The sequence below is a fragment of the Lagopus muta genome, chromosome 25 (assembly GCF_023343835.1).
Source record: "Lagopus muta isolate bLagMut1 chromosome 25, bLagMut1 primary, whole genome shotgun sequence".
Taxonomy (NCBI): Eukaryota; Metazoa; Chordata; class Aves; order Galliformes; family Phasianidae; genus Lagopus; species Lagopus muta.
In genome coordinates, this window is record NC_064457.1 from 1,362,940 (window position 1) to 1,379,195 (window position 16,256).

At 51.8% G+C, this 16,256-nt stretch overlaps 1 protein-coding gene across 2 annotated transcripts in view; it reads left to right on the forward strand.

Moving 5' to 3' along the window:
• Positions 1 to 1,009: 1,009 nt before the first annotated feature.
• Positions 1,010 to 16,256, forward strand: part of NPEPPS (aminopeptidase puromycin sensitive) — a 30,610-nt gene continuing 15,363 nt past the window's right edge. The window contains exons 1-4 of one of the 2 annotated variants that reach the window (XM_048926552.1): positions 1,010 to 1,277; positions 8,767 to 8,851; positions 13,963 to 14,040; positions 15,291 to 15,412. In XM_048926552.1, the coding sequence (XP_048782509.1) occupies positions 1,155 to 1,277; positions 8,767 to 8,851; positions 13,963 to 14,040; positions 15,291 to 15,412 (408 nt within the window). In that variant the 5' untranslated portion in view covers positions 1,010 to 1,154. Of the gene's footprint in view, positions 1,278 to 8,766; positions 8,852 to 11,283; positions 13,486 to 13,962; positions 14,041 to 15,290; positions 15,413 to 16,256 lie in introns of those variants that run through there. The other variant, XM_048926553.1, reaches the window with a different exon arrangement.

The following is a 16,256-nucleotide window of genomic DNA, read 5'->3' on the forward strand; positions in this document are numbered from 1 at the left end:
TGCTGTGCTCAGTTTTGGGCAGCAAAGAAAGGCATTGAGGAGTGCATGTAGAGCAGGGCAATGGGGCTGAGAGGGGTCCGGAGCACCGCAGCTCTGCAGGGAGAGGCTGAAGGAGCCAGGGTGGGTCAGCCTGAAGCAAAAGAAGCACAAGGAAGGGGGTTTATCTCGTCCCACAGCCCCCTATGGAGGCTGGCAGTGAGCTGGCTTGCTCTCTGCTCCAGGAATAAGCGATGGGATGAGAGGAGACGGCCTCACATTGCAGCAGGGAGGGTCAGATTGGGCATTAGGAATGATTTTCATATCTAAGGGGGAAATGGTTTGAAGTTGAGGGAGAGAAGATTGAGGTTGGATGTCAGGGGGAAGTTCTTTGCTCTGAGAGCAGTGAGGTGCTGGAACTGGGCTGCTCACAGGGGTTGTCCTTCTCTCTGGGCAGCTGTTCCAGCACCTCACCACTCCACCTGGGGGGTGTGAGAAGGCTAATGGGGGGGGCCTGAGGGCCAGTGGGGGTGTTGGGGGCCAGTGGGGGGTCTGAACACGTCCATCCCTGGAGGCGTTCAAGTCCAGGTTGGATGGGGCAGCCTGGTATGAAATGTGGAGGTTGGTGGCCCTGCATGCGGCGGGGGGGGGGGAGTTGGAGCTTCGCGATCCCTGAGCCCCCTTCCAACCCAAACCATGCAGTGATTCTGTGGGTCGCTGTCCCTGCAGGCAGCGTGGTGGTGGTAGTCGCGTTGTAAGGGGGGGCGGAGCACAGCAGAGCCCGGCTGCCCCACACAACCCCCCATCCCAACCCCCCCCCCCCCCAATTCTCGCTCCCTATGGGGCGGGGCGGCGCGCACCCGTTACGCAACGCGCTCTCGCCTCTCTCTACGTGCGCGGCCGCGTGGCCGCCGCGGCGCGCGCACGCGCCGTCCCTCCTCCCCTCCTCCTCCTCCTCCCCTCCTCCTCCTCCTCCTCCCTCTCGGCCTCCTCGTGCCGGGAGCGCGCGCGCGCCCCCGCCCCTCCCTCCCTGCCTCCCTCCCGCCGCCGCCGCCGCTCGCTGTATCGGTGCGGGGCCGCCGCCGCTCGCAGCGCCCCCCCCCCAACCCCCCCCCACTCTTCCCTCATTCTCATTCCTCTCCGCCGCCCCGCCCCGCCGCTGGGGGGCGCTCTGCGCCATGCCGGCTAAGCGGCCCTTCGAGCGGCTCCCCGCCGACGTCAGCCCCCTTAACTACGGGCTGTGCCTTAAGCCCGACCTCATCGACTTCACCTTCGAGGGCAAGTTAGAAGCCGCCGTGCAGGTGAGCGCAATCCCTTCAACGTTCCCGGTAAGGCCGGGCAGGTGCAGGAGGGCCTCGGGTGCGGCCCCGCCCCGTGAGGCCTGGTCGGGGTGCGGGGGGTCGGGGTAGGCCGCGGTGTGAGGCGAGGGGGGGGAGGGGTGGAGGGAGAGATTGGGGGGGGCGGCGGGGAGCAGCCGGGGGGCAATGGGGGTGTGGGGGTCAGTGGGGGGGGTGTGAGGGCCGATGTGGGGGTTGTGAGCCAGTGGGAAGTGTTGGGAGCCAGTGGGGGGGGGGGGGGGGAGGTGTGAGGGTTAATGGAGGGGTCTGAGGGCCAGTGGAGGAGTGTGAGGGTCAGTGGGGGCCAATGTGCGTCTGAGAGCCAGTGTGGGGGTTGGGGGCCAGTGAGGGGATCTGATGGCCAATGGGGGGTCTGAGAGCTAGCGGAGGAGTGTGAGGGCCAGTGGGGGGGTCAGGGGCCAAGGGGTTGACTGAGGGCCGGTGGGGGGGGGTGTGAGGGCCAATGTGGGGCTTGGGGGCCAGTGGGAGGACTGAGGGCCAGTGAGGGGGGCTGAGAGCTAGTGAGGAGGGATCTGAGGGCCAGTGGGGGAGTCTGAGGGCTAATGGAGGGGTCTGAGGGTCAGTGGGGGGGGGGGGGGGGGTTGGGCTGGCTGGTATGGGTCTGAGAGCCAATGTGGGGGTTGGGGGCCAGTGGGAGGGTCTGGAGGCCAATGTGGGGGGGGGTCTGAGGGCCAGTTGGGGGTTGTTGGGGGCCAGTGTTGGGTCTGAGGGCCAGTGGGAGGTTGGGGGCCATTCAGGGGGGGTCTGAGGGCCAATTGGGGTTGTTGGGGGCCAGTAGGGAGATCTGAGGGCCAGTAGGGAGATCTGATGGCCAGTGTTGGGTCTGAGGGCCAGTGGGAGGTTGGAGACCGTTGGGGGGGGTCTGAGGGCCATTGTGGGGGTAGAGAGTCAGTGGGGGGGGATCTGAGAGCCATTGTGGGGGTTGAGGGCCTGCGGGGGGCTGGGGGGCCAATGGGAGCTGCCATGCTGTGCTCAGGGGGCTGCCAGAGCCTTGTGGGTTGCAGCACTGTGGGACCCTCTTGGGGGGCTGAGCTGTGAGCCCTCGTGACCGCGGACCCGCAGGAGGATGAGTAAGTTTGTGTCATGTGGAAGAAATCCTGAAAAGAAAAAAAAAAAAAAGAAAAAGGGTGTCAATGTACGTGTTGGTGTCAAACAGCACCGGTCCTCCCACAGCGTGCTGCCTTGGGGCTGCAGAAATTCCCCATCTCTTCCGCTTGGATCCCAAGCACCCATTCCTGTCTTCGCGCCCAAGCGCTGCTGCTCGGCCCTGGTACAGCTGTGGGGCTGCACTGCAAATGGGATCACTGCAATCAGCCCGGTTAAAAATAACACGGGGGGGAGGGGAGCGATGGGTTTTTAAGCCAGGCTGGGGCTGCTGGGAGCGAGTGGTGTTGAGCTGCAGCCGTGGAAACTTCGTTGAATTCCAGGAATCGTGTTGGTTCGGAGCCTTCTTATGGGTTTGGTGTGGGGTTTTGTGGATTTCAGCCCTGCTGGGATATGGTAGTGCTCTGTGCTGCTGTTCGAGGGATTGCTCAGTGGTTTCTTAGGGCAGAGGCAGCACCTGACAGTGCAGCATTCTGGACTTTCTGACCAGCTGAGGGCATAAGGAAGAGCATTGATGCAGAGGGTTCAAGGTTGTCACCAATTCAGCTCTCGCTGTGGCGAGCTTGTTGTTCCCGTGGGAGAGAGAAACGGAGTAGGGGGATGTTTTAAAAGCCTCTAATGTGATGCATCTTTATTCTGAAGCCTCTGAGTAACATAACAACCATGGGAGAGTTTCCAGGCTGCGTCCCAGGTGTGCACAGAAGGTGGATGTGGTGAGTGCTGCAGATGTGAAGCTTGCTTGGCTGCTGGTGTCCCCAGCCTGGTGAAGGCGCGCTCCAGAAAATGAGAGGATAACTGGTGCTCCTACTGGGGAGAAGAAGAACCAGCTCTCCAACAATGCTAGGTGCGAGGGAATGGCTTGCTTAATGAGAATGTGCTGACGTTTGCTGGTTGTGCCTTACTGAGTTGAGGCTGAGTCTAGAAGAAATAACTCGCGTGCTTTTGGATCTCATTGGCTCCGTTGAGGACCTGTTGACCATTTCTGTTAGCAGCTTTCGTAAAGTAGAGCGGGGTTCATCCTGCTTTCGGCATCCCTTGTGCAGGCCTGGAGGTGAAAGGGATTTAACAGTGAGACAAACTGGATTTTCAGGATTTTGGGTAAGGAATGAAAGTAATCATGAGATAGAATGCTTCTTCCTGAAGGTCCAGAAATGGTTTTTAATAATTAATAAAGCGTGATCGTTAGTCCCTCTGCCCCATTGCAGTGTGATTATGGCTGGGCGAGTGGAAATCCACCTTGAGCAGTGAAAGGGGAGATGCTTCCTGATTGCAGGGCGAGTGCTGAAATTGAGACACCAAAATGGAGCAGGATTAAATGATGGGAACGTCGTTTGTACGCTTCATACATGTTCGTTTGCTCTTCTGCATATTGAACAGCAAACTGGAATTAGCAGGGGCTGTAATTCCTAGTCGAGACACCAGGAGCAAAACACCTGATGGGTGAGTTTGTGCTGCTGGCTGTGAGCTGGGGTTGGCAGCTTTCTGTGTAGAGCTTTAAGCCTTTCAGCTTGAGCACCAGGCCCTGAAAAAGCTCTGCTGAGCCCTCCTGGCTGCGGGCACTGAGGCCTCTGTCAGGATCTGAACAGAAACACTTTGCTTTTCTGCCCCACTGAGGGGTGATGCATCTCTTCCACGGCTTCAGAGAGCAAAGCCCTCTGTGATTCAGAAGATAAGGAGGCTGCTTGGGTGTCAGCAGTGAGCAGGCTGGTTTCGAAGGCTTAAAAAGAAAGAATACGTGCCTGTAGTTTATGATGGCACTTCAGGTTTTCAAGTTAGGGAAGTGACCCTGTGCCTGCTGATTGTTGTTCCCTGATAAAGGAACAATGCTCTAATCTGTCCCATGATAACATTTAATACTTAGCTTGTGAAGTGCGTGGCGGCCTAACTCCAAAGTTTTGAGTGCTTACCTGAGATCCTGAAATCATGTAAATTGTGGTCATAGGAGCACGTTGGGAGCCTGGAGAATTATGTAACAATTATATAAACGGACAGTTTTCCATTGGTGTGGCTTAAAAGCCAGGAATCCTTGCAGGTTCCTCGTGAAATGGGGGCCTTTGGTCACAGGCAGGACGTGGGGAGGAGCAGATCCTGTGTGTCAGCTGTGGGTCTGGAGCAGCACTGCCTGCTATGGTCCTGTGCCCCTCCAGCAGCTGCACTCCTGGAGCTGTGAACCATTCATTTGGGGGTGTGGATGTTTCAGAATGAGCACAATGAAGATTTGGGTTGGGTTTTTCTATTTTTTTTTTTGAGTGGAAGCAGTTGATCTCCTTTATTCATTTGTTAGCTGCAGATTGGTTTCTTGCAGCCCTGGTGCTCGGGGGGCAGCCATCAGCTCCGTGCACTGCTCTGCTGCCTGCTGGGGTCAGCGCTGCTGCTGGAGGGTGTGGGGCACACAGGGCTCCTGCTGTCGGCCTGCTCTCCTGCACCGTGCTGAAAGGCAGGCGTGAGTAAGGCACAAACACAGCTGGCTGCTGAAGCTCAGCGTTGTGGGAGCCTCCAGGAGGGAATTCTCAGTGCTGGCACATCTCTGAGGGCTCAGCTGTCCATGCAGGGCAGTGGGTGCAGTGCTGCCTGCCTGCTGCTGTCTGTGGGCAGCACAGCAGCGATTCTCCCCTCTCAAACTGCATTTGTACAGGAAGGAGTTGCCAACCTGAGGTGGATGGGCTCGTGCACGGATCTTTCCCAGCCCCTTTAACGTGTCTTAGGGATGCTCTGTTATATTTAGCAGTGTTTAACCTGTATCTGTTGCTTTTAATAGGCTGATAAGGCAGAGTGAGCTGAGCTAAAGATACGCAGTCTTCCGATCTCGCTGCGTGCCGGTTAAAGATTGACACTCCAGCATGTAAACCTTGAGACATGGAGCTGTAACAGGTGTAGTATTTGTGCTCTGCATCTCCTGAGGTGGGCAGGAGGTGGTGAGTGTCGCACAGGCTTCTTATCCAGCTTTGTAGTTTACATTTGCAACCCAATGAAATCAGGTCTGAATTTGGGGAAGGTGAGCACTGAAGGTGCTGTGCTGAGCGCTGCAGCCTGCTGCTCCTCAGGAAGTGGGGATCTTTGCTCCTTTCCCCTCCAGCTCTGCATTTCACAGCGCTGAGGTGATGGCATTCATTACAGTTCCGGGGGGATTTGCTTGTCCATGCAGATTGTTCTCTTCTGAAGCACGTGTGGCTGCTGCAGATGGATATAGGGATGGTCACTGGAGCGAAGGGGGTTTTTCCAGTGCACCTATTGGTCTTGGCAGTGGTAGTTTTACTGCTTGGCTACTTTGGTTTCCTCTAAGATACGAATTAATAAAACCTTCTCATACTTTTCTCACTGTATTCAGGAATTCTTAAAAAGCTGCATCTTAGAAGAGAACTGAAGTAATTTTAGTTGACTATTTTTAGAGGGTAAAAGCTGAAAGTGTGCATGCTGGCTGTAATGCTGCATTAAGGCAAGTATTGTGAAGCAGAGTTACAAGATGTCATTACCTGGACCTGCAAAAGGCCCTGCAGAATTCGTTTTGGCTGCAGAAGGTGTCTGCTGAGCACCCAGTGCAGTTTCAGGTAGGCTGGCATTCCACTGAAGCCATTCAAAATCTTGTTTCTCACGTCCTGAAAGAAGTTTTTCCATCGAGTCCTTTCCTGCTAGAGAAAACAAACGGCCTCCCAGCATCTTTGAGTCATGTTTGGCACAGCTCTGCTGAAGTCTTCATTGTTTCTCACTGTCAGAATAACAGTGTAGGTGCCACCGTGCTCACAGCCCCCGGCCCTGGGCTCAGCCTGCCCATAGGAGGAAACGTAACTGGAAAGGAGCTGTAGAGCACTAAGGCAAGAGTGATTTCATCTTTTTGTGCTAAATGAACATTGTGGTGTGCACAATAGTTGAGTAATCGGCCTTTTCAGCCCTTCTGTGCAGCACGATATTCCCTGGGAAAACTTTTTGGGTGCAGCTTTAGCTGGCATCTCAGATTTGCCTTCCCAGCAGCAAGTGCTGAGCGTGGAAGGGGGCGTGCTGGGCTGGGAGAGCATCAGCACCAAAGCAGCCCAGTGTCTGCAGTGTGTTTTGGGGCACTGCTGGCTCTGAACGCTGCTGGAGCTCCGTGGGAAGCAGCAAACTTAAAGCTTTGCGTCTCATTCCCTCCTTCCATTCCCAGTGGGGCTGTGCTGCAGGTTCTCATGAGATAAACGGGTGGTTTGTGGCTCTGTGCTGCTGTTGTTCCTCCAGGTGTGTCTGCTGTCCATCATCTGGGCGATAGGAGGGAGCCAGGGCCTCTGCTCCAACCTGAGAGCTTTCCTTCCTTCCACAACTCAATTAGCAGAGCCTCAGCAGTGCGGTGCGTGGTCCTGGATGTCTGCATCCATGCACTGAGTTCTACCTTTCATCTTTCCATCTCCTGGCTCAATCCCTTTAAATGCCTCTTCCATGTCACTGTAGGAGGCAAGGGAAATCTAAGAATAGGTAATTGCTTTTCTGAGGAGCCTCTGGATTTGTCTCTGCTTCAACGTAAACTTTCTTATTCTGCTGCACAGTGCTGTGCTGGAAATTCCTCTGTCCTCAGAAGAGTTCATTTTTTACAGATCAAGCCTATTGTTAAATCCAGTATTGTCTGCAATTTGGACAACTATTTATGCATCTTGAATTCTTAATCCAGAGAGATTTGGATTTGTAGATTGAATAAAGGTCTTCACAAGTAGTCTTTTATAAAAAGATTTTCTCATCCTGATTTCTTTTTCTGTGTTTTAGAAGACCTCGAAAAACCCCAAACCTTAGAATTGTGATGAAAATCATCGGGCTCGGATCTCTGTCTTTTGGGAGGTGTTGCAATCCTTTGGTTTCATGCACACCAAATGGAAAACGTGGATTTCAGATTGCAAGTCTGTACTGGAAGCATCGGCTCCAGCCCGAGTTCTGCAGCTGTTCCATCTGTTAGCTTCATGCCTTGCAAGTGTGTTGTATCCCTTGCTGTGGAATCCCAAGCAGGTCTTTGGGTGCTGTTGGTTCGGTTCTGTGACCCTCAGGGGCACCGTGGGGAAAGGAGCTGGGTGCTGAGTGCACAGCCAGCTCTGCTGCTGGGATGAGGAGCAGCAAGGGAGGTGATGAGAGAATGGAGAAACTGCTGGGGGAGGTTTGTGCCCAGTGAAGCGTCTGAGGGGGGTGGCTTTCCTTGGGCAGTCAGGTTTTAGCACTTGGGCAGGCAGATTATTAGGTTAGATGGCCCATTCTTAACGATGCTATTGAGTTACATGGTTGAATTTCTGAAGCCTCTCATCACCGACCAGATTTGGGTCTTGTGCACACGACGACTGAGGAAGCGTTCCTGCAGTCAGCCTGGGCAGGAGGGCTGGGGGCTGAGAGCTGCCTTGGATGCCTGAAGCATCCCCAGCACTGATGCTCACATTTGGTTGCTGTGGCTCTGCTGGTAGCAGGGAGAGGGCTAACAGGGCACTAGGAGGCAAAAAGCAACGAGAAAGGGCTGTAAGTCCTCATGCTGTAAGGATTGAAGTGTCTGGGCACGGCAGTGGCTGTTGGAGGGATTCTCCTTTCTCTGCAGAGCAGGCATTGCCTGCTGCCTGAAGTGCTGTCCGGCTCCATCCAGCGTGCTGGTTTGGGTGGCTGCAGCCCTAAGGTTCTGAATAATTCCTAGTTTAGTTCCCAAATATTTAGCCCCTTTGTAATTAATTGATATTTAATTTGAATTCTTCTGTGTTCGAGCTCTTGCATCCAAATAGGGAGCTGGCACGGGGAGGCGGTTTGTGACTACGCTGGGAGCCGGCCGCTTGTTAAATAAAGCAAAGTGTGCGTAGCCAAGAGCTGGCAGAAGGAAAGCCTTCAGGAAAATGTAAAGGGAATTTCTTGGCAGATGTTTTTAACCTAAGAACTTGTAACATCGTCACCGGTGCAGAATGCTGAGCTGTAGGTTGTGCTGCCTGTGATCTCTGGGAGGTGTGGGTTTGTGTTCACAAGCATTCCACTTGTTCTGCAGTCTCCTCCAGGTCGTTGCTGAAAGGAAGCCTACAGCTTTCCATCTGTTTTCATTGGTCTTGGCTTCCAGGCATGTACAAGGGCCCCATTGTCCAGCACACGTATTGAACAGGCAGCCCATTCCCTGAAATATTACAGTATTGATAAGCAGGGACGGAGGGTTGGAGTGGGATTCAGGCACTCGGGTTCTGAAAAGGACGAGAGCAGGCAGTGGAAAATCTTTCTCTGCTTTGCCCCTTGGAAGCACGTGGTGATGTGGGAGTCGATAGATGGAGAATGCCTGCCTTGCTGGGGTGCCCTGCCCCCTGTGCTCCTTTACTCTGCTCCCTTATTCCTGGTGCTGATGACGTTTCTCTTGCAGGTGAAGCATGGCACCAACCAGATTGTGATGAACTGTGCTGACATCGACATCATTACAGCCTCCTATGCGCCAGAAGGAGACGAAGGTAGGGCTGCTGTTTTATGGTGTTTTTGTTGCTGCTGCCAACGGTTAACAACATCAATAGAAAATACATCTCATAACTGGAGGAGCTGCCCTCCCTGTACAGCGTGCAGCCAGTTCCCCAGCCTTCCTTCTTTTCCCCATTCCTGTGTGTTGCCTCAAGTTTCCTTTGGCCTGCTCTCCCATTTGTGTGTCATAGGCGAAAGGGCACCTGCTGTGACTTTGTTTGTTTGTTGTACCTGCATAAAAAAACATCCTCTGCACCTATGGACCTGGCAATATTGACAAAAGCTGCAGCAAGGGCTTTGCTTAGAGCTGGATCAGGCGTGGCCAGCAGTAGGAAATCCTCACTGTGAAGGCTCTGAAAAAGTGCAAAGAACTTAATTGACATGGAACAGAATTTTCCTAGTGTGGATAAAGGTGGCTGTGTGGAGGAGAGCAGGCAGTGCACTGGAAGACAGGAGGTTCTTGGGGACACAAGGCAGCAGGAGCTGTCATGATACGCTGCCATGGAGGTTGATGTCGTCACCAATCTATTGTGTGGAGATTTTAGCAGGCCCAAAAAGAGTTACAGTGATTACAGTATGAAGTGATCAAGGTGTGGGAAATCAGGAGCTTGGAATGGAGCAATGCTTTGATAGTGGGTGAAGGGTTTCTGGCTGTCACGGGGAGCCTCTGCTGCCTCAGGCATTGAAGTAATTTGGTCCACGATGTACAACTGCTTCTTACATCCCTCAGACAACAAAAGGCTCTGCAGGAGGAAGAGTCATAGGAGCAACTGTGTCAGAACTGGGTTGTGAATTAAAGGAGTGTGTGAGGCCATGGAGAGTGGGTTAAACTTCCCAGGTACGTCTGCCCAGCAGCTGGGAGCCTCGGAGGGAAGGGCTGTGCCTGAACCCCTGCACGAGGAACCTGCCTTCCTTGGGACTGCTTCATTCTTCTTGCAGTGCCCTCTCTGGAATAGCAGGCTGAATCCTCAGGCTGATGGAGTTTGGTGTGGCAAACAGGGAGTTTTTGCACTTCAATCTGATGCTTTTTTAATGTAGGACCAAAGAAAGCAGAGGTGCTGTTGGGAGCTGCAGCAGGGAAGCAGCACACAGAGTGCAGGGAGGAGCAGAGCTGATGGGGTCTGTTCCATCCAGCACTGCTTCCCAGCCCACACCGCCTGCTGGCTCCTTGTTTTGCTGTTGAGAAAGTGAAAACAAATGGAAAAGGTGCCTGAGAATCATTGCTTTCCCCTCGAGTCAAGGGAAGTTAATAAAATAGAGAGGGTGTTTGTGGCTCGTTTTTGTGTTTTCGGAGCTGATCTCACTGTCCTTCAGGGGGTCTGCTTTTATATTCCTTACCAGTGGTGCACTCTCCTTGAAGTATTAACAGCAGAGCTTCACAGAGGCTTTTGTCTTTAAAACTGAGTAAATTGGAAATCAATTTCTGTAGCTTGAGTTTCTTCATTCTGATGTCAGCTTTCGGGCTCTGGATGCTGAGGGCTGCAGTGTGGGTGCTCACCTCTCCAAGTGCTGTAGCATAAATACTGGAGGTGCAGTTTGGCATGTTTTCTGTAATTATAGTCTGGCTTCGTGGGGTTAAAACGTATCTTTCAGGTTGGTGAACTGCCAAATAGTGTAATGGCTTTGGAAGTAAAATTGCATGAAATTGGCAGGCTGTTTGCTGGCACCTGTTGATACAGATCAAGTCAGTCTTACTAATGCTTCTATTGTGCACAGCTTCTGGATGGTAATTTTAGAACTGATCACAAAAACCAAATATGAAATGTGGTCCAACGAAGCAACAGAAATCAGCTGAATCAGCAGAGTTTGGTCCCTTGGGTGAATCTTCTTCATGTTGCTTATGGAGGATGTTTGAGAGCGAGTTCAGCTGTGTGAGGGTTTCTCCTGCAAGGCTCCACCTGTTTGTTCTTTGGGAGATGGAGGCAGCAGGGGGTGGCATTCGGTCCTTAATGCGCATTTCCAGGGCAATCAGATGCATTCCCAAAGTTTGACTGGGAGCTGAGGGATGATGGCTGAACTTTTCAAGTGCCAGTCCCGATTTCTGCTACGTAGCCCACAGCTGAATGACAGTGAAGAATAAATCGGGAGATATTGGTAGCTCAGTACTTTGCAATGGAAAAATCCCAAACCAGAGTGCAGTGATGGGAAGTGGAGGCCATGGCTGTGCAGTTTGGGTGAGCTCAGCTCTAACGGCCCCCAGCCCCTCCACAGGAATCAGCTTTGCATTGCTGTGGGTGCAGCTGACTTCTCCCAGCAGCTCTGTTGGAGTGGTCCATCTCATCCTGCTTTATGTGGGGCCAATTGGAAAAACAAAACACAACCCCCCCCCCCCCCCCCCCCCCCCCCCCAGCCCAACCTGTGTGCATAGAGCAGCATTATTCTGCAGCCAGCTCAATTCTGATAGTCCCAGTGCCACCATTCCCACTTGGCCGTGTTGCTCCGCGTCCGTCTGACATCGGTTGGAACCGCTGGCGAGGCTCCACGTTTGGAAGTGTGTAACACAGAAATTGGGATCATTAATTGACGTTTCCATCTCGTTACCGTGCCATTTCAGGAAGTACTTTGTAGGAAGGCTGTAATTTGTTTAAAATGCTGTTGTAAAATCTAATCTGCAGCACTCCCAGTCCCGGAGAGTCGCTAGCTCTGATTTGGATGCTTTTTTTTCCAAGGCAGCTCTAGCAGCTTTGTATTTTCTCATGCTATTTGGTCCAGACTGTGCACTAATGTGCTGGTGATTAACTTGCAACCTTGCAGTGCCAGACTCTCCAAAGTGAGCAGGCTGCCAAAACCGGGTTGTTCTCCTCAGGAGCTTTTTGTATTCAGTGCTGTTAGGAATTCGGACGGCCTTTAACTGCAATTACATCTTCGTTTGTGAGTGGTTCTCTTAAACGACAAGAAGCATTGCTGGTGGTTTTCTGTGCTGCTTTTTGCTGTGGGTTTAATTATTAGTGCTGAGTCGTCAGTTTAGAGAGTGTAGCTTCAAATCTTTCATTTACATTCTGTTCTTTTTGACGTGTGAATGTATCAGTAACTGCTTTGAGGACTATGTGAGCCACCCCTGAGGGACAGTGAGGAGTAAAGCAGGGGATATCGATCCTGCTGTAGCCTGGAATAGAAAAACTCCAAGCCTACATGCAGTAAGTGGAGGCAATGGCTTTGCTGTTGGTGTGAGTTCAGTTGCAATGGACCACAGCCCCTCCATGAAGGGACTTTTCCATTGCTGAGGGTACAGCTGGCTTCCCCCAGCGAGCAAACCCAAGCAGGTCTGTTTCAGCAGTTGATCTCATCCGGCTCACAGCTGATCTTTAAACTCTCGCAGCTCCCCATTACAGTGTGGAGTTGTTTTCCATCCTGTAAAGATCTTTGTCTGTTTGCACAGCTCGAGTTGTGTCATGGTGCTGCCCTGCCCGAAGGCCGAGCGGCGCGGTGTGAAAGCAGCGCCGGTGTGGTTTGTGTGCTCTGTGAGCAGAGGGTGGTGTTTGCTCTGATTGAAGGCTGACAGCATCGTATTCCAGAAAAAAAACCAAACCAACACGTCACGTTTTATACAAAATCAAACCATGTCTCCAATTACATTTGCTATCTATACAACAGCTTATCTGAACGTCTTGAGAACGTTCGGGCTGCCTCCGAAGCTGCGTACCTGGGTTCTGGTAGTGACACTTGAGCAGGGAAGGCAGGGCATGCTGTAAATCACAGCCTTGTTTTAAACGAGCCTTTCGCTCTGCAGTAGCTGTTCTGTTTTGTTCTGTTCTGTTTTGTCCCTTCTCTCTGCGATTGTTCAGAAAGCAGCATGTGTGTCTGTGTGCCTCCCAGGCTGATGGTTGGTGACCCTGCCTGTGGCACAGGGTTGAAACTAGGTGATCTTTATGTTGTTTTCAACCCAGGCCGTTCTGTGGTTGCAGAGGCTGTTTGCTGCATCGTTTTTGCTGCATCGTTTTTGCTGCATCGTTCTTCCTGGGTCAGTTCTGAAAAGCTCCCTGAGTTTCTCTGCCATTTCAGCACCCAAACCTTGTTTTCCCATCGGATTTGCTGTTAGTGGATGGGGTGGGCAGTTCGTGCTGGGAATGCTGCCACTGGATGCTGGTTTGGGCACTTTGTGGATCTTCACAAACTGCTCTGACCTGCCAGATATTCGCTGTGAACCTGGAGTTACGCGTTCCTGCACGACGTTGCCGTGCCCAGGGTTACCCAGCTGGTTCATTTGTGGCACTGACGTGCGGTCTCTGTTTCTGCTGATCTGTTTTGGTGCAGATTTGCATTCCTTAGAGATAGCTAGTTATGGCAGCAGTTAATTATAGGGGGACAAAGATAGCAGAACTTGCACAGCAAGGCCCCGTGCAGCTATTTTAGATGTGTGGTTGGAGGAGCGCCGTCGTGCATCGCTTCGTGTGCCCCAGTGGCACTTGGGGAGCTGGGCAGGAAGGAGCACCAGGAGGAGCTGGCTCTGTCCACGGGCTGCAGGGCAGCTCTGCTCTGCTGCTTCCCTCCCCCAGCTCTCCTGCTTTGCTCTCATAGTTGAGATGTTTGCATCTACAAATAGATCCCGACGCTGTGTGAATGAATGCCGGGCTGCTTAATATTCCAGTTGGTTTTGGATGCCCTTGCTGAATGGTGCACCATCTCCAAGGTAGGTCTGTGGGTCTAAAGACATGCTTAAAATAAAATCAGCATCGAGTTTTTCTTAGTGCTTATAACCAAACAAAACCACCTTGCTGTGGGCATTAGTGTGCTTTTCAAACCAGCCCACGAATTATTAGTTAAATCATCAGCATTCTGCTCAGGGTAATTAACAGGACTCCCGCTGCACTAATGTAAGCCTTTAATATTGAGGGAAAACAGTGCCATTTCTTGCTGTTTTCGAGGGCTGGAGTAGTGTTGCACAGGCTCTGGAGTGAATGTGCTGAATTCAGGCCTGAAGCAAGGTGAGGTGGGGTCACTGCAGACAAAGGCTGGTGTTTCTTTGGTTGCTCAAAACGATCCTTCTGGATTATTCAAAACCTCCATTGATTTGCTGTTGGATTCGGCTGATCGGGTTCATCTGAAGTGCTCAGGAGTTACAAAAGCATCCCTGGATCTTCTTTCAAACGAAATCTTTCTCTTGCAGAGGTACACGCCACAGGGTTCAACTATCAGAATGAGGATGAGAAGGTTACCCTCTCCTTTCCCAGTACCCTTCAGAAAGGTAAGAGCTGTTCAGGTGCTTTCAGCTGGCTTTGCCCTCTGCATTTGTGGTGCTTAGCAAAGCTGGAGCAGCAGCTGCGTGTCCCCCAGAGGCTGAGGGAGTGGAACCTGAGCTGTCAGCTGTCAGACTGGAGTAACTCTGAGAATACCTTAGAGTTGGAGTTCCCTCTTCTAGCAGAAAGAACGCGGTTCAAGGAAGTGCCATAAGAAGCTGCTCTTCATCTGTTTCTCTTGGAAGTGCTTTGATGATCTCTGTGTCTGCTCAGTGAATGGGTGCTTAGAAGGGCAGCACAGATTAACACCTGACTCAAGAGACCTCTTTCACAAGGTCCCTGTGGTACTGGAATCTCTGAGGTTCATGGGAAGCACAACAGATAAGATCACTGTGGGCCCCTGGAACTGGAGAGATTGTTTTCTTAATGGTGGTGTTTGCTTCTAACATGAAGGTGACTCCAATTATTTACCTGCTGTTGGGCTTTAGGCTCAAAGCTATTTCTGTCACATACTGATGATCTGTTCTCTTACTGAGAAAGGGCTAATCTGAGTTACTGCAGCGTTTTTCCTAGGCTTGAATGCACTAAATCTTTTGAAGCCATTGTTTTTTTTGCTGTGTGGGGTTTGTGGATTGAAGCTTAGCTCCTTGGTTTGGATGAAGCTGTTTTGCTTCATCTTTTCCAACGCAAATGTAAAGATGGTCAGGTGATAAAACTGCTGGCATTTCGTGCTGTGGGATTTTGGCAGGCTGCCTTTCTGATCAAGATCAGGTTTCCCCTTTTACACCCAGTGGTGGAGGGCAGAATAAATCCTGAGTCTAATTGACTTAGGAGCTTGAATGCGACCAGTGCTCCGCTTTGCTTCTGCAGCAAGTTTCAGAGGATGAACAGCCACAGCTTGTGTTTTTGCCAATACACACGAGGGCAGTGGGGTCAGGCCTGTCAAATGGCTTCAGGGAGATCTCTCTTGGTTCCTGTGTTGTGTTCAGAGGATGAGAAGGAACCTGCAGGAACCTGCTCTGTTGGATGGTACGCCTGGCTTTGCCTGCGCTGGTTTGGATGCTTAGCTCTGCTGGATCTCATTTCTTTCATAAGGAGAGCAAAGGGTTCGAAAGTCAGAAAACCTTTGGGTGGGGATGAACCAAAGGCCATCTTCAGAAAGGCAGTGGTCCAGCTGAGAGGCCCAGGCTGCAGGTCTGGGGCCAAAGAGATGCTCTGTGGTGTTTCCTTAACAGCGTCCAATCTGTTTCTGTTTCAGGGACGGGAACGTTGAAGATAGACTTTGTAGGGGAGCTGAATGATAAAATGAAAGGTTTTTACCGAAGTAAATACACAACCCCTACTGGAGACACACGCTATGCTGCTGTCACTCAGTTTGAGGTACGGGCTGCGTTTCTCTTTGCAAGGGTTCTCATTCTTGTGGGGTCTTTGTTCTCGGCAGCAGCGCAGGCCTGCTGTCCTGGCTTTGGTTCTGCTTTGGGTAAACTTCAAAAATGCTTTTATTTTCTTGCTTCTGGTGGATGGGCAGTGCTCAAACTGTCCTTTATGCTGTGACTTGAAGGTCGGTGCAGTCTGGGTCTGGCGCATTCCCCAGCCAACAGTCATGCTGATGTGTGATGCACTATATATAAATAAAACAGATGCAGCGTTTGGAAACATCTATTTATGTAGATGTGGTCAAACACATCTGTATGGCTTGCCCCTGTGAAATATATTAATTTTTAATTAGAACATTCTGCCTTTATCTCAGCATTATTCAGCCTGGAGAAGAGAAGGCTGCGGGGTGACCTCATTGCAGCCTATCAATACCTGAAGGGAACCTACACCCAGGAGGGGAGTCAACTCTTCAAAAGGGCTGACAACAGCAGGACGAGGGGAAATGGTTTTAAGTTGAAGGAGGGAAGATTTAGGTTGGATGTTAGGGGGAAGTTCTTTACTAGGAGAGTGGTTAGGCCCTGGAACGGGCTGCCCATGGAGGTTGTGGATGCCCCGTCCTTGGACGTGTTTAAGGCCAGGTTGGACGGGGTCCTGGGCAACCTGATCTGAATGTGGATGTTTGGTGGCCCTGCTGGGCAGGGGGGTTGGAACTACGTGATCCTTGGGGTCCCTTCCAACCCGGGTGATTCTGTGATTATAATGACATCCAAAAGGCGAGCCAGAAAATGGCTCAAGCATTATGTAAGCCCTGGTCATAAGGACAGAATTTCATTCCATATTGTGATTT